Genomic DNA, 24,428 nt, shown 5'->3' on the forward strand with positions numbered 1-24,428 from the left:
GCGGGGGGACCCGGGGGGACAGGGGACCCCGCTGTGCACGAGCAGGGTTGGACTGCTCTGGGGGGAACTGTGAGGGGGGCTGGGGCAGAGTGACCTCCCCAGTGACCTCACACAGCCCCTGTGATGCCACACTGCCCCTGTGATGTCACACAGCCATCTCTGAGCTGTCACCCTATGATGTGATACAGCTGCTCTGTGATGTCACAGAAGCCTCTGTGATGTCACAAAGTCACACTATGATTTCACATTCTATTCTGTGATGTCACAGCCAGCTCTATGATGTTACACAGCCACCTGGTTATGTCACAACCCACTCTCTGATGCCACAGATCCACACTCTATGGTGGCAGAGTCTGCTCTATGGCTTCACATCCTACTCTGTGATGTCACAGCCAGCTCTGTGATGTCACAACTCCCTCAGTGATGTCACAAAACCCTCAGGAACTCAGTTACCCTCAAGGGCCCAGCCAGGTGGGGCAGCCGGGGGTTGCCCACAGCCTGCAGGGACAGAGGTGCAGGGCAGGGACACCGTAGGACAGACTGGGCTGCACAGGGCACAGGGATGGGCAGCAGCTGCAGGACAGCCCTGACAGAGCCAACTTGGGCAGCACTTTGGCCATGGCTGCTGGGCCTGGGCCTGAGGCCATCAGGGGACAAGTGACCCTTGCAGGCCTGGGGCCTCATTGCCTCCTTGTCCCTGCTCAGCAGCCTGGCAGGGGCCGCCCCATGCTCCTGCCCTTGGCATTGCCCATCCCCACATGCCAGTGCCCTCCCGGGAAGAGCCCTGAGCACTGAGGGAGGGACAGGATCTGCCTGGCCAGGGGCTGGGGCTCAGACCTTGGCCCTTTGCATTCCTATGTCTGTGCTGCTGAGCTGGGCCGGGCTCCTGGCCCAGAGGCAGCTCCTGGCAAGGGCAGCAGAGCTGCAGAGAGACAGCTCTGGCCAGGAGCAGCTCCTGTGCACAGCCCAGCAGGGCTGGGGCACTGCCAGGGCCCCTCAGGGACACCAGCAGGGCACAGACAGAGCTCCCAGGGGCTCAGCACTGGCAGGGGCTGTGCCATGTCCCAGAGGGGGCTGTGTCACAGCAGCTCCTCTGTGGCTGTGTCATGGAGGCACAGAGCAGCTGTGATGTCAGCAAGGGGCTGTGTGACAGCACAGAGTGGGCTGTGTGAGGTCACAGATTGGGCTATGACATCACAGAGTTTGTTGTGTGAGGTCACTGAGCAGCTACAGCATCATAGAGGGGACTGTGTGACATCACAGAGCAGGCTGTGACATCATGGCATGGCTGTATGACATCATAGAGCAGGCTGTGAGGTCAAAGTGTTACTGTGACCTTACAAAGTGGCAATATGATATCACAGAGAGGGTTTTGTGATACCACTGAGGGGGTTGTGACATCACACACCTGTCTCTGACATCGTAGAGTAGGGTGTGAGGTCATAGAGCAGATCCTGTGTTCATAGAGGGTGGCTCTGTGACATCAGAGAGAGGGTTGTGACATCACTGGCTGGCTTGTAACATCATAGAGCAGCCTGTGACATCACAGTACAGATTGTGGAATCACAGGGTGACTTTCTCACATCACAGAGTCTTCTGTGACATCACAGTGCAGCTGCATGACATTCCAGGGTGACATCCCAGAGCTGGCTCTGTGACATCACAGGTGGCTGTGTGACATCACAGGATGTTGTGTGACATCACAGAGAGGGGTGTGTGACATCCCAGGGGCTGTGTGACATCACAGGATGTTGTGTGACATCACAGGGGCTGTGTGACATCCCAGGGGCTGTGTGACATCCCAGGGCCTGTGTGAGGTCCCTGGGGAGGTCACTCTGCCCCAGCCCCCCTCACTGTTCCCCCCAGAGCAGTCCAACCCTGCTCGTGCACAGCGGGGTCCCCTGTCCCCCCGGGTCCCCCCGCCCCCGGCGCCGCAGCCTCCCCCAGAGGATGTTCCACGAGATCGACCCCAGAGCCTGACACGGGGACGGGGGGCCGGGGCCCTGGGGGTGGCACAGGGGGACAGGGACCCCCCGGCAGCGTCCCCATGTCCCCCAAGGCCAGAGCCTGGGCCAGGGCTCCTTCACCCTGGTACCAACGAGGCCTTGAGAGCGCTGAAAAAATCCCCAGCAAGGGAGCAGCAAAAACCAGATTGAATATTAAGGGACAGCAGCACAAAGTTCCTTGGCAAGAGTCGCTCTGCTCCTGACTGGACACTTCAGGCACACCAAGGAAACAAAGCAACAACAAAACCAAACAAAATCCTGGCAACCAAACGAGAAACCGAGAACTGTCCCTGTGCGTGTGTGTGACAAAAGGACAGTGAGGGCAAGGATAAAAGGAATATGGCCCAAAAGCAGAACAGAGCTCAAACTTAACAGGACTTAACTTACACTTTAACCTTAACTGATACCTTCAACTTGACAATTTAGCAAAAGAACAGCACTTAACTTTGATGCTAGCCAGGGGTTTATTTACAGACACGAACGAGACGGGGCTGCTATATGAAAATTGTCTCGAGCTGTTTATTTTTTCAGCATCAGTCTCATTACATGATTATGATAATGGCAAGATGCTAGCAGCTCACAATCCAGGCAGCAGGCCAGAAAACTTCATGTTACAACATAGTTTATAAGCTTCTTGACCAATCACACAATGCAAAAGCATATTGACAGTAGTTCTATCCAATCACCATAAGCACACGTAGCTTTGGTTAAAACAATGCTTGCTTATTTAGAATACAATACCTGTTTGTAAGAGACAATGCACAGAGCACCATTATTAAGCTTTAACCTTCCTAATAGCTTGCTAGATAAACTTTCTGCAACTTAGAGAGCTATTCAGACAAGCATTAATACAGAGGCTATTGTTCTATTTGCCCTTGCCTTTTCTACAATTTAAATAATTTTTCTGCTGACCAATGTCATGACTGTTGCTTTAGCACTGTTCACAATTCTGCTGTATCTGAGGCCTGCCTTTTGCAGCTTTCCTAGAACCCTCTAATTTTATGGATTCCCACAAACAGTATTTAACCTAACTTACAACCTATGACTTAATGATTTAATGGTAGAATAATATTAAACAATATTCAACTTGCCTTATAACATATTAAACTTTACTAGCAAAAAAAACTCTTAACAGCATTCAACTTATTCCTTATGATGTAACCTTACTTACAGGCCTGACTGACTCAGCTATCCAAGGAACTCAAAACCCTCAGAGAGCAGCATTTCTGCCACATTTCCCCAGCACAGGCACTCCTGTGTGCACACAGACACAAAGAGTCACCTCCAAATTCCCTATATGCAAAGACTGCTCCCAGACAAAATCTGCCATTACTGACAAGTCTGACAGACCTTGGCCTAGAGAGGCTCTCACCTGCCTTCCAAACACTGGGGCTCTGTGCTTTCCTTCCTATGGAAAGGAACTGTCCTTCTCATCCAGGCACCCATGGCCAAATTTGGGATTTCACCTCCAACATTCCCTGTTGTGACAGACTGGAGGAGATTGTTGGCTCAAAACATTTCATGTGTGGGGGAGGAAGGGGCAGGTCCAGCCTTGCCCTGCCCTGGAAGCCCAGCCCTGCCCTGCCCTGGAACCCCAATCCCCCCAGAGCCTCTATCCCAGCCCAGCAGTGGCTGCCAGTCCCTGGCACAGCACAGGCAATGCTCCACAGCCACCTCTGCAGCCCCAGCCCAGCTCCTGAGGGACCAAATGAGCCCAAGCCCCACCTGGGGGAAGGGCCCAGGGAGACCAAGGGGTATTGAAGGCTGACCACAAGGCAAGCACACATCTTGACCCTGGATCCTCTTGAAATTTCCATCTGAACAGTGCTGGAATCCAGGAGTTGGTAGCTGTGTGTGTGCTTTTCTAAATCTTTCTTGTCTTTCTCTCTTTCTGTGTCTTCTTCTATTTCTGTGCTCCTGTAAATTTTGATTAACATTAAATTGAACAGGCTTAGAGTTTGTGAAGTTGAATGGGCCAAGCCAATGTTTTGAAAAGTGTTTTTGTTGGTTGAATGTTTGTCATAGTTTGATATGAGAAGAATTTTAAAATGTAATACAAACTCTTTTTGTCACTGACAATCTGTTAGACCACTAAGGTAGCGAGCACGCCTCTGTGAAACACAAATGTTAAAGACGAAAAAACCCAGGAGCCTCCTCTTTCTTTCCCAGTCAACAAAGAAGCAGCGGGCCCTGGCCCTGGCCCCCATCTGAACCAAACCAAACCAAACCAAACCAAACCAAACCAAACCAAACCAAACCAAACCAAACCAAACCAAGCAACCCTGCCATGGGCTGAGCCCCTTCCCCCCTCCCCAGGCTGCCCCCCCCATCAGCCCCATTCTGACCAAACCAAACCCCAACAACTCCCAAACAGGAAAACAAAAGAGGCTACAAAACCCCAATCAGAACAAACCCAGCCACAGCTATTAAAATCTCACCATTAACTCCCCTACCCCCAACACAACTCAAACCAAAACCCCTACAACCTACAACCATACAAAATAACCCTACAACTAAAACACAAAAAAAACCTAAAACCAACCAGAAAACCAATCTTAATACAACCCAACCACAACTTCCACCACACGATGCCAGCAGGTCAGGTGTTAACCCTTTCAATACTTCAATCCTCCCATGAGTAAAAGAAAAAAAACAAAATACCAGCATATAAAAAACCAATATAAAACCATCAAAGTAAGTAAAGAAGAAATTAAATCCTAAATAAAAAAGAATAAAAAATATGTTACTCTTAAAACTAAAATCCTCCTTTAAACTATAAAGAAAAAACTCTTTTTCTTTATAACACAAAAAAAAAATTAAAATTCAAGTTGTTATCAAAGAAAAACCTCCATACTAAAATAAGCCAATGTTAAAATAACTTTAATTTCATAAAATGCTTAAACAGGGGGAAAAAAAAGTAATCCAGTAACTCCAAGAGAAGATCTCTATTCCCAGAGTAAAAATAATTTTAAAAGTAAATAATAAAAACATATACCTTTAAATAACTCATCTTTAAAACAATACCTCCTAAGTCAACATGGCCCATCAACAAGCTCTGAAAAAGGTTGTAGGAATAAAAACAACTTCACAAGAACAAAGTTCCCCAGACAGGTGTTATCCATGACAAAAATATGAGCCAAAAAAAAAAAATTTTTCCTCTTGTAAAAAAATCTCCACAACCTTAAGAAGAAAAACTTCTCTACCTAAGTAAACTAAATAAAGACAATTCTATAAATAGTAAACTAACTAGAGATTTTAAGTTTACTTTCTTTACATTGTCAGTAAAAAGAAAAAGTTGTAAAGAAAAAAAAAGGGTTCTAAATAATTTATTTTAATTCTTACTACCTTTTTTGTTTATATATTTATTTTAAGTAAAATTTTCTATATACCCTTTTAAAATTTTAGGCCTACTTTACTATTCTCATAATACAAACTCACAATAAAATAAATAGATAAATAATTAACTGAAACTAAAACCCCCAATACTCATCAATCCATTAATTAAGAAATCTCAAAAATAGAAAAATCTTAAATTAACAAACCAAAACCACTACAATGTCATAATAAACCTTTTGCCAAAGTTTCTACAATTTTCTGAACTTCCCAGGGAAGGCTGATGGTTGTTTTGAGCTCCTAGAATCTCTTGTACAGGTATTTCTCCAGTGCACTCAACACTCAGAGAACACAAACAATTGTAATTCTTTTAAATGTCTCCTTGAGAGAGTTGTTTGGGGGATGGGGGTCAGGGCTTGTGTGTCCTGCTTGGCCCAGCCCAGGCAGGGCTTTCCCAGCCACATTCCACACTCCATTGCCCAGCTGGAGCCGCTGGTGCCTCTGAGTTGTGCTGCCCCAGCCCCAGGGACGCTCTCCTTGTCTGCCCATTCCCCCACGGTCCCTGGGCAGGGATGGCCTCACTGGGGGCTGCTGACATCCTCAGCAACTTGGAGGCTGCTGCTGAATTTCCCTGCTCCAGAGGCTTGTTCCGCCTTCAGCTCTTCAGTGCAGGAATTCAGTGTCCCAGGGCTCATTAACATTGAGAACACCTGAACAAGCCAACCTCTGGGAATAATTTGATTTTAATTTTCAAATCTTTTGTGGTTAATTAGAAAGATCTCAGTAGTATATCCAAAGTGAACGCAATATATTTAAAAACACAGTGAGAAAAGATTTTTCAGGACCTGTTTAGTTTTTTTCCCCTGTTAATTAAATGATGTGTGCAATCTCCAATCGACACTGAGTCCAAGTACCTCCTCATGTCATTTGAATAGATATGAACATCAAGACCCTTCATGGCTGACAATCAATCAGACTCTGTCCCTACCCCCAGCCCACCATTTCCCCCATCCAAGCCCTGGCACTCAGAGCAGCCTTGTGCAAATCTGAGCTCCCTCCAGCCCAGGCTGCACCTGCAGCTTTCAGCTCCTTGTCTCCAACTCCCACCTGCTTTCCTTGGAGAAGGAGCTGCCCGAGACACAGAGGGATGTTCATTTCTTGTCAGCCAGCAAAGCCAAGGAAAGGCACAGCTCCACCAAATGCCAAAGTCTTTTTTCTCCCTGTCTCTGCCCCTGATCCCCACAGCCTGTCCTGTTTCCTTCATCCCTGCATTGCCAGGGACTCTCTGGGACAAGGGAGCTCTGCTCTGGGGATGGAGGGAGGTGCAAGTCCCACCACTGGAATGGGAACCACAACTCATCAGGTTTGTGTCCTTTGGGGGTCAGGAACTGGTGAGACTCAGAGGCACAGAAAGTTTCTCCTCCTGGCCAGCAGACCACAGTTGAACAGAATGCTATTTAATAACAGTCTCACTCTTCCCTGAGCTATGTGCAACGTCCCAGCAGCATCTGATGAGTCCACCAACCACAAGTGATTTCCATAGTAAAATTACTTTCAGACAAACATGGTTCTGTGATCGATATAAACACAATTAAGTTCTTGTATCAGGATGCTCATCCTGGAGTGGGGGCAGAACAGCTCCAACAATTCCTGATTTGCAAAGCTGTCAGTGGTGGATGGAGAAGGGAGGTCAAGCTGCTCTTGGTGCTGAGGAAATGCTGAAACCAGCCTGACTCATTTCATCTCCTCCTGTCCTGGCTGATCTCCCCTCTTTTCCCTTCCACCCATTGGCTTTTGTCTCCCACCAGGCCCCCGGTGAAGAGCCTGGCTCTGTGTTCTCCATCCCCTCCTCGCTGGCACTGCCAGGCTGGGATGAGGAGCCCCTCAGCCTTCCCTGCTCTGGGCTGGACAAGCCCAGCTCCCTCAGCCTCTGCTCACAGCCCAAGGGCTCCAGCCCCACCTTGGAGGCCCTTCCCAGACCCTGCTCCAGCTGCCAGACATCTTTCCTGCCCTGGGCAACCCAACCCAGGCCACAGTGACCTGGATAATCCCCGTCCTTGATGTCCTGGTCACACAGCCCTGGCCCCTTGTCCCCATGTCAGGCTCTGGGGTGGATCCTGTGGAACATCCTTTGGTGGAGGCTGTGGCTCCAGGTGGGCCGGGGGGATCCCGGGGGACAGGGACCCCGCTGGGCATGGACAGCATTGGACTTGTTGGGAGAAACTGTGAGGGGGAGCTGGGGCCGAGTGACCAACCCAGTGACCTGACACAGCCCTGCTGGGATGGCACACAGCCCCTCTGGGATGTCACAGCCTGCTCTGTGAGCTCACAGCCCCTTCTCTAATGTCACACAGCTGGCCTCTGATGTCATGGCTCTGTGATGTCATAGTCTGCTCTATGATGTCAGACATCTGCCCTGTGATGTCACAGCTGGCTCTGTGATGTCACAGAGGCAGTCTATGATGTCATAGCTTCTCCATGACCTCACATGCCCCACTCTGTGATGTCATACCCCACTCTGTGACCTCATGTTACCAGATGATCAATTGTCTACACCAGGTGAGCTGACACCTGGAGCTTGTTCTCCACATCCCCAGGCCTATGGAAACCACATAGTGCCCATTGTGTGAGAAGGGGAACTGGAAGTTCAGCAGTCTCAGTGTCCTGCCAGCTCAGCCAGGCCCACTGGAACATTGGAGTTTTCAAGTTTTCAATATTCTGGGTAAGAAAGAGAGGCAGTAACAAAACTTCTACACAGGAATTCGGAAGGGCAGACTTTGGCCTGTTCTGGATGCAGATTTGGGAGTACCAAATCAGGTACTGATTTATTTCAAGGGAAACAGCCCTTAAAAACAAATGGGGTCCAGGAAGGATGAACACATTTCAAGAAAGTAATCTTAAGGGGGAAGGAGCTGCCTGTCCCAGTGTGGCAAAAGATGAGCTAGAGAGGAAAATGACTGTCCTGGCTGCCAATGGAGCTTTTGTGGGAAAAGGGGAAAATGGACTGAAAACTCAGGAAGTGTTTAAGGATGTCATTAGGTTATGCAGAAAGAAAAGTTGATACTTGAAAACTCAATCAGAACTTAACCTATCAGGTTCTGTAAAAAAATAAAAATGTTAAAAAAATGTTTTTTAAAAAAAAATTTATAGCAAAAGGAGGGAGAAGGAGAACCTCTACTCTTCATTGTATGCAGTGGAGAATATAGTAACTAAAAATAAGGAAAAGGCTGAGCTACTTAACACCTTGTTTCTCTCAATTTTCAATATTAGGACAGGCTGTCCTCAGGACAAGTGTTCTCCTGAGCTGGTAGATGGGCACAGGGAGCAGAACAGCCCCCTGGAATCCAGGAGGAAGCAGCTGGGGTCCTGCTGAGCCACTCAGATGCTCACAGGTGTGTGGGAGCAGATGGGATCCATCCCAGGGGGATGAGGGAGCTGTGGATGAGCTCCCCAAGCTGCTCTCCATCATTTACCATCAGTGCTGGCTCAGCAGGGAGGGCCCAGAGCACTGGAGGTGCCAGTGTGAGCCCATCCCCAGGAAGGGCTGGAAGGAGGATCTGGGGAGCTCCAGGCCTGTCAGCCTGACCTGGGTGCCCGGCAAGGTTATGGAACAGATCACCTTGAGTGCCATCACAGGGCACCCACAGGATGGCCCAGGGATCAGAGCCAGCCAGCGTGGATTTCAGTATCTGCATTGATGATCTGGATGAGGGGATTGAGTCCAGCATCAACAAATTTGCAGATGACACCAAGCTGGGTGTGAGTGTGGATCTGCTGGAGGGTAGGAGGGCTCTGCACAGGGCCCTGGACAGGCTGGATCCAGGGCCCAAATCCAACAAGGTGAGGTTTAACAAGTCTCAGTGCCGCGTCCTGCACTTTGGCCACAACAACCCCTGCAGCGCTACAGGCTGGGGACAGAGTGGCTGGAGAGCAACCAGGCAGAAAGGGACCTGCAGGGACTGATGGACAGCAGGCTGGACATGAGGCAGCAGTGTGCCCAGGTGGCCAAGAAGGCCAATGGCTCCTGGCCTGGATCAGGAATGGTGTGGCCAGCAGGAGCAGGGCAGTGATTCTTCTCCTGAGCTCAGCACTGGTTGGGCAGCACCTCGAGTGCTGTGTCCAGTTCTGGGCCCCCCAATTTAGGAAGGACATGGAGGGGCTGGAGCGTGTCCAGAGAAGGGCAACAAGGCTGGGGAGGGGTCTGGAACACAAGTCCTGTGAGGAGTGGCTGAGGGAGCTGGGGTTGTTTATCCTGGAGAAGAGGAGGCTCAGGGCAGACAAGGTGATGTCAGGGCACAGGTTGGACTTGATGATCTCCAAGGTCTTTTCCAGCCTTGTTGATTCTGGGATTCTCTGAAACCACCCTTGGAGCAGGTGCAGGATGAGCCCTGGGCCTCCTCTTCAGCAGCTCCAGCAGCCCAGGTCCCTCAGCTTCTCCTGCCAGCCCCAAAGCCCATCCTGTCAATCCTGCAGAGCCTCTGCAGCTCCTCCTCACTGCCCAGAACAGGGAGCCCCAGAGGCAGACACAGCAGCCCAGATGTGCCCCCCTGGCCTGGGGTGCCTCTGGCAAGGGAGCAGCAGCAGGCACTGCAGGAGCCTGCAGACAATTCCTGCAGCACTTGTTGGATGATCCTGATGCCCAAGGGACGTTCCCATGGGGCCGAGTCAGGAAGTGCAATGGGGAGTGGGGCCAGAGAGGAAAGGGCCAACAGGGATTGGCTGTTTGCAGGCGAGGGAATAAGGATGGGCAAGAGGAAGAAAATTCTACCATGAAGAGTAAAGAAAGCAAAGGTGAAGCCAAGGAAATGTCAGGGCAGTTTGGGGGTGGCTGCCAGGCAGCCCTGGCTCTGAGCAACAGCGTCTGCAGAGGCACAGGAAACTCCCAGCTGATGGGAACAAACTTTCTGGCTGACTGCAGAGGCCAGGACAAAGCTGAGTGGTTTCCCAGGTGTCCCCCAGGCCTTGCTGGCCCCAGGGGCTGATGGCATTTGTGCTCCCGCAGGTTCATGTCCCCACAGCAACAGCATGGGGGTGCTGCCCCTGCTGTGTGCAATGCAAACAGGGGCTGCTGAGGCAGTGCTGCCGTGTCTGTGCCTGCAAGGATGGGGCAGCTGTGTGAGCTGGGGGAGAGGCCAGGGCTGCAGAGGGGGGATGTTGTTGGCAGCTGCATGAGGACGCTCTGGGACGCTGCCCTGGGCTGTGCAGCGCACTGGGGATGGATCAGCGCCTGCTCTGCTGCTCCTTCCCGTCTGCCCCAGGGCCCTTGCAGAGCCCCAGCCATGCTGTTTGCCCCCAGCCTGCCCACGGCCAGCCTGGGGCTGCTCACGGGGGTTTCTGTGCTGAGCATTGGCCTGGCCGTGTTCTTGAGAGAGCCTGGGCAAGGAGCCTGGAGCCCCCAGGGCCTGGCCTGAGGCGTCAGCGCTGCCCCAGCAGTGCCCATGGCCTGTCCCTGCTGCAGCCCCGGCACTGCCACCCCCAGGGCTGTGCCCGGCCCGAGAGCACTCAGGCCCTGCAGCAACACCAGGGCTACCAGGGCAGCGGGGCAGGGCCACGGCAGCAGCACTGGCAACACCAAGTGCTGCTGCTGCTGCTGCTGGGCACAGCTGCTGGGCCAGCACTGATCTGTCCCAGCTCTGCACACAGACATTGCTGCTGCAGCTCCAGAGAAGGCAACAAAAGGGCATCTCTGCTGAAAACTCTTCTGGGAGATCCGTTAGTTCATTTAAAGCCACTGAGAGCACAACCCCTCATTGACACAGTCTGTGGCCACAGGGTAGGTGGAGGGAAACAAAATGAGAAATGGTACAATAAATGATATTTATTTGTGGAAAAGATTAAAAACCTAAAATAAAAAGAGAAAGAACTTCCAAAATTAAACCAACATGTACTATCTAAGATGACTTTTATTACAAGTGATTTGCAGAAATTGGTCAGCAGCTTAATGTTTCCAAAACCATCCAGTCATCAGTCTCCACACTGCAGCCTTGAGCTCCTGGTTCCTCAGGCTGTAGATGAGGGGGTTCAGGGCTGGAGGCACCACTGAGTAAAGAACTGACAGGGACAGATCCAGGGATGGGGAGGACATGGAGGGGGGCTTCAGGTTGGAAAATATACCAGTGCTGAGGAACAGAGAGACCACAGCCAGGTGAGGGAGGCAGGTGGAAAAGGCTTTGTGCCGTCCCAGCTCAGAGGGGATCCTCAGCACAACCCTGAAGATCTGCACATAGGAGAAAACAATGAACACAAAACAGCCAAATGCTAAACACACACTAACAGCAATGAGCCCAACTTCCCTGAGGTTGGAGTGTGAGCAGGAGAGCTTAAGGATCTGTGGGATTTCACAGAAGAACTGGCCCAGGGCATTGCCATGGCACAGGGGCAGGGAAAATGTATTGGCTGTGAGCATGAGAGCATTGAGAAAGGCACTGGCCCAGGCAGCTGCTGCCATGTGGGCACAAGCTCTGCTGCCCAGGAGGGTCCCGTAGTGCAGGGGTTTGCAGATGGACACGTAGCGGTCGTAGCACATAGTAGTGAGGAGAAAATACTCTGCTCCTATGAAGAAGATCAGAAAAAAAACCTGAGTAGCACATCCAGTGTAGGAGATGTTCCTGGTGTCCCAGAGGGAATTGTGCATGGCTTTGGGGACAGTGGTGCAGATGGAGCCCAGGTCGCTGAGGGCCAGGTTGAGCAGGAAGAAGAACATGGGCGCGTGCAGGTGGTGGCCGCAGGCTACGGCGCTGATGATGAGGCCGTTGCCCAGGAGGGCAGCCAGGGAGATGCCCAGCAAGAGGCAGAAGTGCAGGAGCTGCAGCTGCCGCGTGTCTGCCAATGCCAGCAGCAGGAAGTGCCTGATGCAGCTGCTGTTCGACATTTGCTGTGCCGTGGCGTGGGGATCTGTAAGAAAAGTAATCATGGAATAGTTGGGTTTGGAGAGGACTTGAAATGTCCCAGCACAGGCTGGGCGCACTTTCCCCCCACTGCCTGCCCAGGGCTCTGCTGCCTGGAGCTGTCCCTGCCAGCAGCTGCTTCCCTGTGCCCAGGGCTGGGCCCTGCCAGTGCTGCCAGAGCCCAGCCCAGCCCTGGGGGCTCAGCTCTGCCCTGCAGAGCCCTCCCAGCTCAGGCACTGCCCAGGGGCAGCTCTGGCTCTGCAGGCTCTGAGGGCAACGTCAGAGTGATAGTGGAGCCCTGGAAAATGTTAAAAATAGTCTTTGAAAATATTAGCCTTTGTGTTTTCTCAGATCACTGTCCCTGTGTTAGCAGTATGATAAAAGATATAATTGTTAGATGTGATGATTGTTTAGTAATTAAATATAATTATTAAATAACCAAAGGAAGAATTGTGAGAAACTATGTTGGAAGTTTAAAGGGAGCTATGTTTAGCTGAAATCTGTGTATACAATAGATGAATATAAGTTTCATAATTAACATGAAAGTTAAGTAATGATAGAGTATAAAACACGTTCACCTCGAATGTATGGTCGGAATCAGATTTGGGTGGAAACTACCCTGATTACCAGAGCTCTTGAATAAAAAGGACCACATATAATCGCTTCTGTGATTATGTGTTTGTGAACGCTAACAAGAGCAACCCTGAGGAGGCTGGAAAAGCAGCACTGATGCTGCCTCTAAGGGGCTCTGTGGTGATTTCTGTAACTGCCTGGTTTAGAAACATCTGAGAGGATTGTTTTTTTTTTTTTAAACCTGAACTGAGAGATAAATATCTATGTGCAATTTCCTATCAAGACAACCCAGAAAAATAGATTTAAAAACCATGATTTCCCCTTTCATCCAGTCCCTGCATCGCTGTGGTCCCTGTATAACTTACTTGGAAATGTTCTGCAGGTAAATGCCATGCTGGGAGCAGCCCTGAACAAAGCAGCATCCTCCCCACACAAGGAGAACACTCCCAAGCCTCACCAGCTGTCTCCTGCCACCCAGATCTTGTCCCGCAGCGCTGGGAGCAGCTGCCAGGGCTGGCTGAGAGCTGTCCCTGGCAGGCAGCAGAGTCCCTGACCCAGCACAGCACCCTGGCCTGCAGGACCCTGCTCTGCAGGACAGCCCTGGGCACCCCTGGCTGCTCTGCACAAGAGACAATCAGAGAATGTACTCACAGGCTCTGCAGGCATTGGCATGTTCCAGCTGCAGGAGATGGCTCCAGGAGCTGCAGCTGCACTGTCCTGCAGCCAGAGGTTCCTGTGCCAAGGGCTGGCAGTGATTGTGCCCCAGGCACTTCTCAGCCCCTTCCCAGCCCTGACTGATTGAAGCTCTCTGTGCCTCTGTGCGGTGCCCGGGCTGGCTGCAGGCAGTGCCCCAGCCCTGCTGGGCTGGCAGAAGAGCTGCTCATCAAGAGAAATGTGCTTTTGAAGCTCTTCTTGGTGACCAGGAGCTGCCTCTGTGCCAGGAGCCCAGCCCAGCTCAGCAGCACAGACACAGCACAAGGACTTTAATCAGCCTCTGGGGCTTTGTGCTCAGGCCCTGGACATCAGTCCCTGAGAGGGAGCTGAAGAAACCTCTCCAGAACACCAAGTCAGAATCCAACTCCAAACTTTCTTGCACTTTTAATGGGTCCCTCTGAGGGACACGACTGAGCAAGTGTCCCCAGGCCCCAGGCAGAGCAGAGAACTGCAGGCAGTGATGACAGGTGGGGACAAAGAGAAGCCAAGTCTTGGTGCCCTGGGGCACAGCAGGGTCTGTGCCAGCAAGGGCTGGGAGGAGACACCTTGTGCTGAGGCCCTGGGGCCTCCTAGCACAGCCCCAGCCAGGCTGGGCACTGTCAGCCCCTTGTGCTGCCCTCAGCATCCCCCCCTAGCCCACATCCCAGTGGCCCCAAGGATCTGCTGCAAGGAGTCCCTGGGGAGCCTTGCTCAGCAATGGCCCTGGGGGCTCCTTCATGCTCCCTGCAGGGACTGCAGGTTTTTCAAAGGACTTGGGGTTTGGCTTTTGCCTTGGAGTCTCTGAGAGGTTTGTGCAATCATGGCCTCCAATTATCTGCTGTAATTAGTCCCTGGAGAGGCTTTGTCAGTAACAACACTCAGTGGGCTCATTAATACTTCAAGGTACTTCAGTTATTTTAAGGTACTTGGTGTTTCCCTTTTGATCCAGACTCTGTGAGAGTTTTGTGCAATCATGGCCCCAATTATCTGCTTTAACGAGTCCCTGGAGAGCTTTCTACTGACACTCAGTGGGGCTCATTAATGCCTTGAGATACTCAAGGTTTTTAAGGTGCTTTATGGATTTAAGAATACTTTTAGGTACTTTTAAGGATTTTCCTTCCCACACTGAGTCTCTGAGAGGTTTCCGTGCCATCCTGGCCTCCAATTCTCTCCTCCATGGAGTCCATGAGGAGCCTGTGTTGGGTATCTTCCCCCTTTCTGTTTTACAACAAAGATGGAACTGAAAGAGTTTTCTAAGACTTTCTAAAAGTATTCAAACAAATATGAGACAATTAGCAATGCAACGACAACCACTAAGACAATTAATAGTCTCGTTTTAGTAGACATCATCCAAACCTTTAGTTCCTTGGATTGGAAGAGTTTATTGAACCAGTCTTTGTTTTCCACTTGAAGCTTCTTGAACCCTTCCTTCAGTGCCTGAATGCTCTTGTGGATTGACGCGCTGTGGCTGGAGAGGTTCATGCAGCACATGCCCTCAGAGTCTACACAGCCATGCCCATGTGCCCCGAGTAAAAACTCTATCGCTGTTCTGCAAGGTGGCGTGTCTGATGGTCTCTGTGTCTGAGAGCAGCCACTCAATGTGAGGGAGGCAGCATTGGTTTGCTTACTTATCAGGCACCCAGGATGGTCTGATTGTCCTAAAGCTTTAGCTGCAGCCACCCAAGGTAGTCCAAATTGGGGGTGCTACCATCCGATACCTGGATTAAAGCTTTCAAAGCCATCTCTTTGATATCATCCAATACTTCTCTGGGGATACCTGCTGCTTGATCCTCTGGCAGGCTGTGTTGTCCTTCCCTAGCTAGGTGGTTGATTGTCAATTCTGCCCTTGCCTCATTATTAGCATAGTCTGCTATGAATTGATTTAGTAAACACTTCCATCCCCCTTCCCACAGGGTGTATTCTGTAGGTGACAACAACATGGTCATAATATATTTTAAATCATAGGGGGTTAAGAGATGTGCTGTAAACCTCTCCCTCATTAGGCCATTAAAACAAGGTAAGTCCTTCCTATGGTCTTTAGCTGCCCTACACAGATCCTTGATTTCCCCATAAAGCAATGGCTGATACCTGGGATTCTGCCCCCTTCTTTCATAACATACCAGGGCAATGAGGAGTTTTGAGGTTGTTTGCCAGTCTCCTTCCTTAACTGGAGGCATTGCCCAGGGTGGAGAGGATGATTGACAGTGGGGGCGTGACCCGCAGTTGTGGGGGTGGAGTCTGGAGGTTCGTTCAGGGCGGAAGAGAAGGCTGTGGTAGCAGGAAGTGGAGAAGCCAAGATGGAGGGAGGATGGTCGGGCTCCTGTGCCACATTCGCGTTCCTTCCATCTTGAGTCTCCAGGGCATGATGCTCCAAGACAGTGTGGCCATTGCCATCTTGGACCATCGTGGAAGGTCTGAGAAAGGCAGGTTTGAGGGGAGGTCCCGTGTTTGCAGTGACCAATGGATTGAGTTTTCAGCACACTGCTTGCTGGTGAAGGGTCTCAAGGATGGTGTGGAAGATGGGGAGCATGCAGGGTGCCACGGGGTCCATTTTAATCAAAAGGTTGTACAATTTAACTCCCACTGAGTCCCAAACTTCAGTGGTATGGATTTCATCAGCAGAGGCATCTGGAAAATTTTTAGTGATCCACCTCATGATTGATTTTAATTCGTTCTTTGAAAATATTTTGTCTTGATCAGTGAGAATTAACTTAAAGCATCCATATGCACTCCTTTCTACTTTGGACATCTGGCTGCCCATTTTTCTCTTTCTCTGTCTTAGGGGGAACAGCCACCAGAACACATCAAATCGATAATGGGACTTGGGTTCATATTGTAAAAACACAGTGGCAAAATGGGCAATAAATGTCTTGCATTTCCCCAAACCCACCTGCAATCCTATGCAGGTGAAACCATTGTTGTCCCTGCTGATCCTGTGCAAGGTCCTTTGAAGCAACGATGAATCCGCTTGGCCTGGCACTATAGTAGAGGAAATGTATTGTACTTGAATATCTGTATGGAGGCTTTGCCCCAGGAGGTCCTGGCTGTCCTTGATGGGCTGCAGCTGCGATGTCCTTCATTGGGCTGCAGCTGCGACCAGTGAGGATAACTGGGATAAAAGGGGGCAGGTTAACCAATCTGGGAGAGCCTTGAAGGAGCCCTAATCTAGGAGAGAACAACATGCAGAAGAAGGAGTCTGTGCTGTGAATATCTGCAGCCATAAGAACACGCCAAGGAGGTGTGGACTTTAGAAATCTGATAACAACAGTATGGGACTCCAGAAATAGAACACCAACAATGGGTAATCCCGACGTGATAGTTGGTAGAAGATGAGACAGCCAAGAACTGTGTCAGCCAAGAGCTGCAGATAGTTGTCAGAAGATAAGACAGCCAAGAGCTGCGAGAGAACATAGCCTTTGGGTCAAGGACCTGTGAAAGAGTATGGCCTTTGAGCAAAGAGCTATGTGTGTTGTACGTGGCCTTTGAGTCATGAAGAAATGTATATATTGTACTTGAAGTATTGTATATAAAACCTGGTTCTGTAAGTAAAAGAAAAGGGGGAAATATAGTAGAGGAAATATATTGCACTTGAATATCTGTATAGAGGCTTTGCCCCTGGAGGTCCAGATTGTCCTTGATGGGCTGCAGCTGCGATGTCCTTTGTTGGGCTGCAGCTGTGACCAATGAAGATAACTGGGATAAAAGAGGGCAGGTTAGCCAGACCGGGAGAGCCTTGAAGGAGCCCTAATCTAAGAGAGAACAACATGCAGAAGAAGAAGGAGTCCATGCTGTGAAGATCTGCAGCCATAAGAACACGCCAAGGAGGTATGGACTTTAGAAATCTGATAACAACAGTATGGGACTCCAGAAATAGAACAACAACATGGCACAATCCAAAATCCTGGGGAGCGCTGGCCTATCCATCAGCTAACCCCAGCTGATGTGACTGACACAGGGAGCCCTGAGCGTCATGGTCCCTGTTTGGGCGCCAAAGGTCACAGTGAAGGTGGCTGCGACAAACCTCTCTGGTTCCCTGACTTCAGGGCAAGGGTTGCGGAAATGAAAAGGAGCAGGATCAATGAGGTTGTTTAAAAGGAACTTAATTAATAGGGTGAAAAACAATAAACATGGAGAAGCTGAGCAAGTATGAGGGGCAGGATCCAAAGACCCAAAACAAAGCGGAGCAACAACATAGACACTTGGGGGTAGAACACTCAAGAACAATAACCATATAGGAGAAAGAAGTAACCAATAGGGGAATAGAACCTAGACAAGTTAGCATAACAACACTAAAGGATTTTTGGAGAACTTTCAAGTTCACCTTAATTTAAACAAATGACTCCCAGGGCTTGAAACTCATGCCCAATTTTTTGGGGTAAAATCTGTTGGACTCTGAGTTGCAGCCAGGCTAACTCCCACACTGCTGCTTTGCACTGGCTCCTTGGGACCATGTGGCCCAACAGAGCCACAATGATGTCCTTGGTTCCACGGGGCTCCACAATGTCACAATGGTGCCTTGGATCCATGGTGCTCTGCAGTGTCACAATGGCCCCTTCATTTCACAAGGCTCCCAAAGGTCACATTGGTCTCCATAGGAAGGAAACCACGGAGCCCCCATGTTTCAGGAGCTGATGAACAGCAACCACCAGAGGCCAAGGCAAGCCTGACCTGTCTGTCCTGGCAGGTTTGCTTGGAGCAACCCTTGGATATTTGAAATTATGAATGTGGAGTCCTAATTTCAGACATTTGGGCCTGCAGAAGGATGATTATTTCCATACAAAGAAAAGCAGCGAGCCCTTTCCAGTGTTTAGAAAACAGGTGAGTTCTGGCACTCAGGAGTAAAAGACCAGCCAGACCTGTCTGTCCTGGCAGCTTTTCACTCGCAGCAATCCTTGGATACACAGAAATTTGGAGGTGGAATCCTAATTTTGGCCATGGATGTCTGGAAAAGATGGACAGTTCTTTTCCATACAAAGGAAAGCTCAGAGCTCCAGTGTTTCAGGGGCAGATGGGAGTGGCCTTCCACATTCCAAGGTCAGCCAGACCTGTCAGGTGACCCCTGGGAGGCCAAGGCAGCCACACCTATTTCATGTTCCCTTGCTTCCACAGGGCCCTGAAGTGTCACAATGGCTCCTTGCTCCCATGAGGCCTTGCAGTGCCACAGTGGTTCTCTGGCTTCCATGAGGCCCTCAGGTGTCATAATGGCCCCTTGATTACACAAGTCCTTAAGGATCTTAATGGTCTCCATGGTTCCACAAGGCCCCACAGTGTCATAATGGCCTTTGGGTTCCATGAAGCCTGGCTGTGTCCAATGGCCCCTTGGTTCCATTGGGGCCCAGTAGTGCAACAATGATTCCCTTGGTTCCACAAGTTCCCATAGTGTCACAATGGCCCCTTCCTTCCATGAGGCCCCACAGTGTCACAATGGTCTCCATGATTCCATGGGGCCTTGCAATGCCACAATGCTCTCCATGGATCCACGGTGCCCTGCAGGATCACAATGGCCCTTTGGCTCCACGAGGCCCTGAAATGCAGCAATGGCCTCTTGGTTCCACAAAGCCCTGCTGCTTCACACTGGCCCCTTGGGACCATGCGGCCCAACAGAGCCACAGTGATGTCCTTGGTTCCACGAGGCCCCACAGTGTCACAGTGGCCCCTTGGATCCATGGTACCCTGCAGGGTCACAATGTTCTCCTTGGTTCCACAAGTTCCTACAGTGTAACAGGTTCCACAAGAGCCTGCAGTGTCACCATGGCCCATTGGTTCCACAATGCCCCGCAGTGTCACAATGGTCTCCATAGGAAGGAAACAAGTGAGCCCCAGTGGGGCAGGGGCAGATGAGAGGCACTCACCAGAGGCCAAGGCTGGCCAGACTTGACTGTATGGGCAGATTTTGTCTGGGAGTAACCCTTGGATATAGAGAATTTTAGATGCAGAATCCCAATTTTGGCCATGGGTGCCTAGACAAGAAAGACAGTTCTTTCCCATGGGAATAAAAGCCCCAGTGCTTCACGGTCAGATGGGAAGTGGCCCTTGACATGCCAAATTCAGTGGGACCTGTCAGACAGCCCCCAGGAGGCCAAACCAGGCAGACCTGTCCCATGTCGGGCCAGGGCCGGGTCAGGCTTTGGTTTGTGGTGGGACAGAGCCCCGCCCCCAGCCCTGGCCTGGCACAGCTGTCAATTACACAGCAGGGGCGGTACTAACCCAGCTCTGATTGGCCCAGCTGTCAATCAATCAATCACACACAAGCAGCTGGTGCTACCCTGGCTCTGATTGGACAAGCAACTGGCAGTCCCACCCCAGGGGCGGGGCCATGAAGTCCCAGGGCCTTAAAAGCCGCAGCATGAGGCCAGCGCAGGGTCTGGATCCTGCCTTCTCCTGGTGTTTCTTTTGTTGTCAGGCTGAAACCTGAGCAGTTGGTACCCATCTGTGTGTCTTTCTCTGGATCTTCTATCTTTCTGTTGTTCTCTATTTCATCTCCTTCTAATCCTACTTAGCTGGAACATTTTTGGATAACTTAAAATCTTCAAAGTTTTTTAGGTTAAATGTGTGGGAATCCAGGGTACAAGGAATATTTCTCTGTCTGCTCTGAGGAATCCTGACTCCCAGAGAAACACTGCCTTGAACCTTCACCAATGGAGAGGACTTCCAAGACTTTGAGACAGATTAGAATTTACCAAAGTGTGAAATAGATTAGAGGCTAGTATAGCATGTCACTTGGGTGAGAAATTTAGGTTTTGAGATTTTTAGTATGGTGTAGATAGGAAGCAAGATGGAGGAATTGGGGTGTAGTCCCTGTCTTCTTCTTCTTCTAGTCCATTTTCTGCAGTGTTGGTGGCACAGGGTGATTGGTCAAGGAAAGAAGAGTGCAGAGGTTATGTGGACAGTCAAGGGGAGAGGTATGGGCAGATAAGTGGAAATAATGTAGGTTTTAAGAGTTAATTGGATGAGACAACCTTAAAAGACTTTGAAACCGTACATTTTGGGGCCATTTTGCGGTGCTTTTCCAGTGTGCTGAGCCTGGTGTGGACAGCAATGCAAAACTTTAGATAAGATAACCATAAACAAGAAGCTGAAGACCAAAAAAGTCCCATGCATCTCCTTTTACATGGCACAGAACTGCTACAGAGGGTTTACCCCATCAAGGGTGACCCCAGAAAGGCCCAACATAAAACAAACATCAATAACTGGTGCCCTGACAATGTTTGAAATAAGTTGGCTTTTTTCCATAAAGTTGTTTACTGAAGGGTGTTGTCTTAATTGGCCAATCATGTGAAATGTGTTGATTAAATGGCCAATGAGGTCCACCTGTAGAAAACCAAGATATAAAAGAAGAGCATTGAAAAAACAGGTGGCTTTTAGCCCTTAGCCTTCTGATCTGAGTTGGTGTCATCTCTGATTCAGTGCTGAGATTTGGGGATCTCTGGGGGCTATTGGGGCTCCTTTCTGCACCTCGAGACCCAACAGGAGTTTCTCTAATAAACTTTGCCTGAAGCTCCCACTGTGCCCATGACAGGAATCCCTGTGAGTGTCTGGGCCATCCCGGCTCTTTGGCAGCCTGGGGACTCCTGGGATGTCACCGTGGAGCCCCCGTGAGTGCCTGTGACAGATCGGTGCCTTTGCAGCCCAAGGTGCCCTGGGGTGTCACCATGGAATGGCTGTGACTGCCTCAGACCACAGGGCTCTTTACCATCCCTAGAAAGGCCTGGGAGGTCTTCATGGAGCCCCTGACTCTGCCTGTGACATTTCAGCTCTGGAACAGCCTGGAGACTCTTGGAAAGATCCCATGGAACCCATCTGAGGGCCTGTGACAAATCTGATCCTGAGCAGGCAACCATCACCAGCCCCCTGTTGCTATGGTCAGTATCCATGGCAACCATGACCATCCCCCTGTTGCTATGCTCAGTTACCATGGCAACCATCACCAGCCCTTGTTGCTATGGTCAGTTTCCATGGCAACCATCACCAGCCCCTTGTTGCTTTGCTCAGTGCCTTGGCAGCTCCATGGAGACCCCATGCCAGGGGTGGTTGCCATGGACACCAGCTCAGGCCTGCAGCCAGAGGCGGTTGCCATGGCAACCATTGGCAGCCCCATCCCCAGGCTGATGGGATCCCAGAAGCACAGAATTGGCTGAGCTGGGAGGGACCCATCAGGATCCTCCAGTCCAACTGCTGGCCCTGCACAGGACACCCCAACAATGCCCGCCTGGGCCTGGCAGCGCTGGCCAAACGCTGCTGCAGCTCAGAGAGCCCTGGAGCTGGGAGCCTTCCCTGGGGAGCCTGGCCAGGGCCCCAGCAGCCTCTGGGCAAAAACCTTTTCCTGACATCCAACCTGAGCCTGCCCCGACTCAGCTGCAGCCGCTCCCTCCACTCCTGTCCCTGGGCACCAGAGGGAAGAGGTTCCCACAGCCCCAGCCTGGGACCCGCTCCCAAGGCTGCTGCCATGGCCACCAGGGCTGCCACCAGCTGGGATGCTCGGTTTCCACGGGCCAGGCTTCAGGAATGGGATTCCCCAATTTCCTGCTCCTGCTAAAACCGCGCTGCCCTCGCTGCCCTCCCGCCTCCCATGGAAAGCAGAAAAAGCAAAGATCCCGGACTGGGTTAAGAACAATTTAATGGGAACAGCAACGAGATAAGGAACAAACAGGAACCGAAACAATATTGATAACAGAAGGGATAAATAAAACTGTTTACAGGGAAAACTACAACACAACTCACAGGGTCTGCCTGGCTACAATATTTCTTGCCTGGAAAGGACACCCTTCTCCTCAGGGAGAGAGAGAAAGAGTCCCTTTCCTGTCCCAGGCAATGACCTGAGGTGGGAGTGAATGTAATGACATGGCCATGGCCAGACCCTCATGTTCTTCCATCCCACATCAGGTCATCGGCAAGGGCAGGACAAGGTACAGGTGTCTTCCCAGCATGGATCACAGGGAACATGGATCACCAGGGCTCTTTCCAATGTGGGTTCTCCCATGGGGGTTGAAATTGGAGTGGTGCATGAAGCTGTTCCTGCAATCGAGGCATTTGCAGGGCTTCATTTACTGGTGGCTCCGTTGGTGTTTTGTCAAGTGCGAGCTGCTGGTGAAGCTCTTCCCACACTGGGGACACTCGTAGGGCCTCTCCCCAGTGTGGATGCGCTGGTGGGTGACGAGGGTGGAGTTGAGCTTGAAGCCCTTTCCGCAGTCAGGGCAGTAAAAGGGCCTCTCATCCGCGTGAATCCGCTCATGCAGGCGGAGATTTGAGCTGGTGTGAAACCTCTTCCCACACGTGGGGCACTCGTAGGGTCTCTCCCCAGTGTGGATGCGCTGGTGCCTGATGAGGTAGGAGTTGCACTGGAAGCCCTTTCCGCAATCAGGGCAGTAAAAGGGCCTCTCATCCGCATGAATCCGCTCATGCAGGTGGAGATTTGAGCTGGTCTGAAACCTCTTCCCACACGTGGGGCACTCGTAGGGTCTCTCCCCAGTGTGGATGCGCTGGTGCCTGATGAGGTTGGAGTTGCACTGGAAGCCCTTTCCGCAATCAGGGCAGTAAAAGGGCCTCTCATCCGCATGAATCCGCTCATGCAGGTGGAGATTTGAGCTGGTCTGAAACCTCTTCCCACACGTGGGGCACTCGTAGGGTCTCTCCCCAGTGTGGATGCGCTGGTGCCTGATGAGGTAGGAGTTGCGCTGGAAGCCCTTTCCGCAATCAGGGCAGTGGAAGGGCCTTTCCTCTGTGTGAATCTGCCGGTGCCTGGCGAGATCAGGGCTGGTGTGAAACCTCTTCTGACACTGGGGACACTTGTAGGGCCTCTCCCCAGTGTGGATGCACTGGTGGGTCAAAAGGGTGGAGCTGCAGCTGAAGCCCTTCCCACACTCCCCACATTCGTAGGGCCATTCCCCAGTGTGGATCATCTGGTGGCTGATCAGGGTGCTGCTCTGCCTGAGGCTCTGCCCACACTCCAAGGACTTGTGGGGCTTTTTCCCATCATGAAGCTGCTCAGGGACCACCAGCTCTGAGCTCTGGCTGAAGCTCTGTCCACCTTCCTGGCTCAGGGTGGGTCTTTCCTCCTCAGAGCACCCTGGGCTGGGTTTGGAGCCCCTTCTCCTGTGGGATCTCTGGAACTTGTCCTCCCTGTTGGAATTCTGCACCGTGGAGCCACTCAAAATGGGCTCTTCCACGAGATTCTGCCACAGGGATTTGCCCTCCCTGGTCTCCATCCTCATCTTCTTCCCTGGGGGAGGAAGGACAAGGAGAGGATGGGATTTGCCTCCGTGCCAGAGAGAAGGGGAAGGAGATCCCCCCAGTGCATCCCCGGCAGGACGGGGTTGGCAGCAGGGTTGTCCTACAGCCGGGGGCTGTGCTGGGCTGGGAGATGGAGCAGGAGAGAGGGGGAAAGGGGCACTGACTTCCTCCTCACCTGCCTGGGGCTCCTGGGGCACCTTCTTCTTCCTCACAGCCTCCTCCTCCATCTGGCCAAGTTCACGGGATGGAAAATCCTGTTTTGAGAAGAAAACAAGGGATAAGTACATTGAATTTTGTACTTGTTTGAAGGCAAACCTAGGGAGGGTCTTAACCAGGATTACAATTTAATAAGAAAATGAAGATCAAGGCAATGATGCAGAAACACTGCCTTAGACTGACAGAGTCAGGATATAACCTGACACCCTGTTGCTCTTCAGGGTGGTGGCAGCAGTCCCATTAAATGGTGGCTGCAGTCCTGTTGCAGTGATGAACGTGATTCTGTCCAAGCAGTGATCCTGTAGAAGGGTCTGGTCTTCCTCTGGAGGTCCAGTGGTGCTTCTGGAGCTCTTGTCCTCTGGGAATCCAGTAGGCAAGCTGCTCCTGGTGTTGCAAGGCTCACCTTATATGCAGGTAGGAATGCTTGGATCCTCCCCCTGGGCGGAGCATCCCACAATGGGAGGATGGAATTTTATCAGTCCTGCAGTGA

At 51.1% G+C, this 24,428-nt stretch overlaps 1 protein-coding gene and 1 pseudogene across 1 annotated transcript; both read right to left on the reverse strand.

Moving 5' to 3' along the window:
• Positions 1 to 11,277: 11,277 nt before the first annotated feature.
• LOC129047096 (olfactory receptor 14A16-like) lies at positions 11,278 to 12,210 on the reverse strand. The gene has a single exon (XM_054518248.1). It carries the CDS (start codon positions 12,208 to 12,210, stop codon positions 11,278 to 11,280), a length of 933 nt encoding a protein of 310 aa, XP_054374223.1.
• A 10,212-nt stretch (positions 12,211 to 22,422) lies between these two features.
• LOC118700991 (zinc finger protein 208-like) overlaps positions 22,423 to 24,428 on the reverse strand; it is a 123,405-nt pseudogene continuing 121,399 nt past the window's right edge.

Source organism: Molothrus ater, unplaced genomic scaffold (genome assembly GCF_012460135.2).
Source record: "Molothrus ater isolate BHLD 08-10-18 breed brown headed cowbird unplaced genomic scaffold, BPBGC_Mater_1.1 matUn_MA110, whole genome shotgun sequence".
NCBI classification, from domain to species: domain Eukaryota; kingdom Metazoa; phylum Chordata; class Aves; order Passeriformes; family Icteridae; genus Molothrus; species Molothrus ater.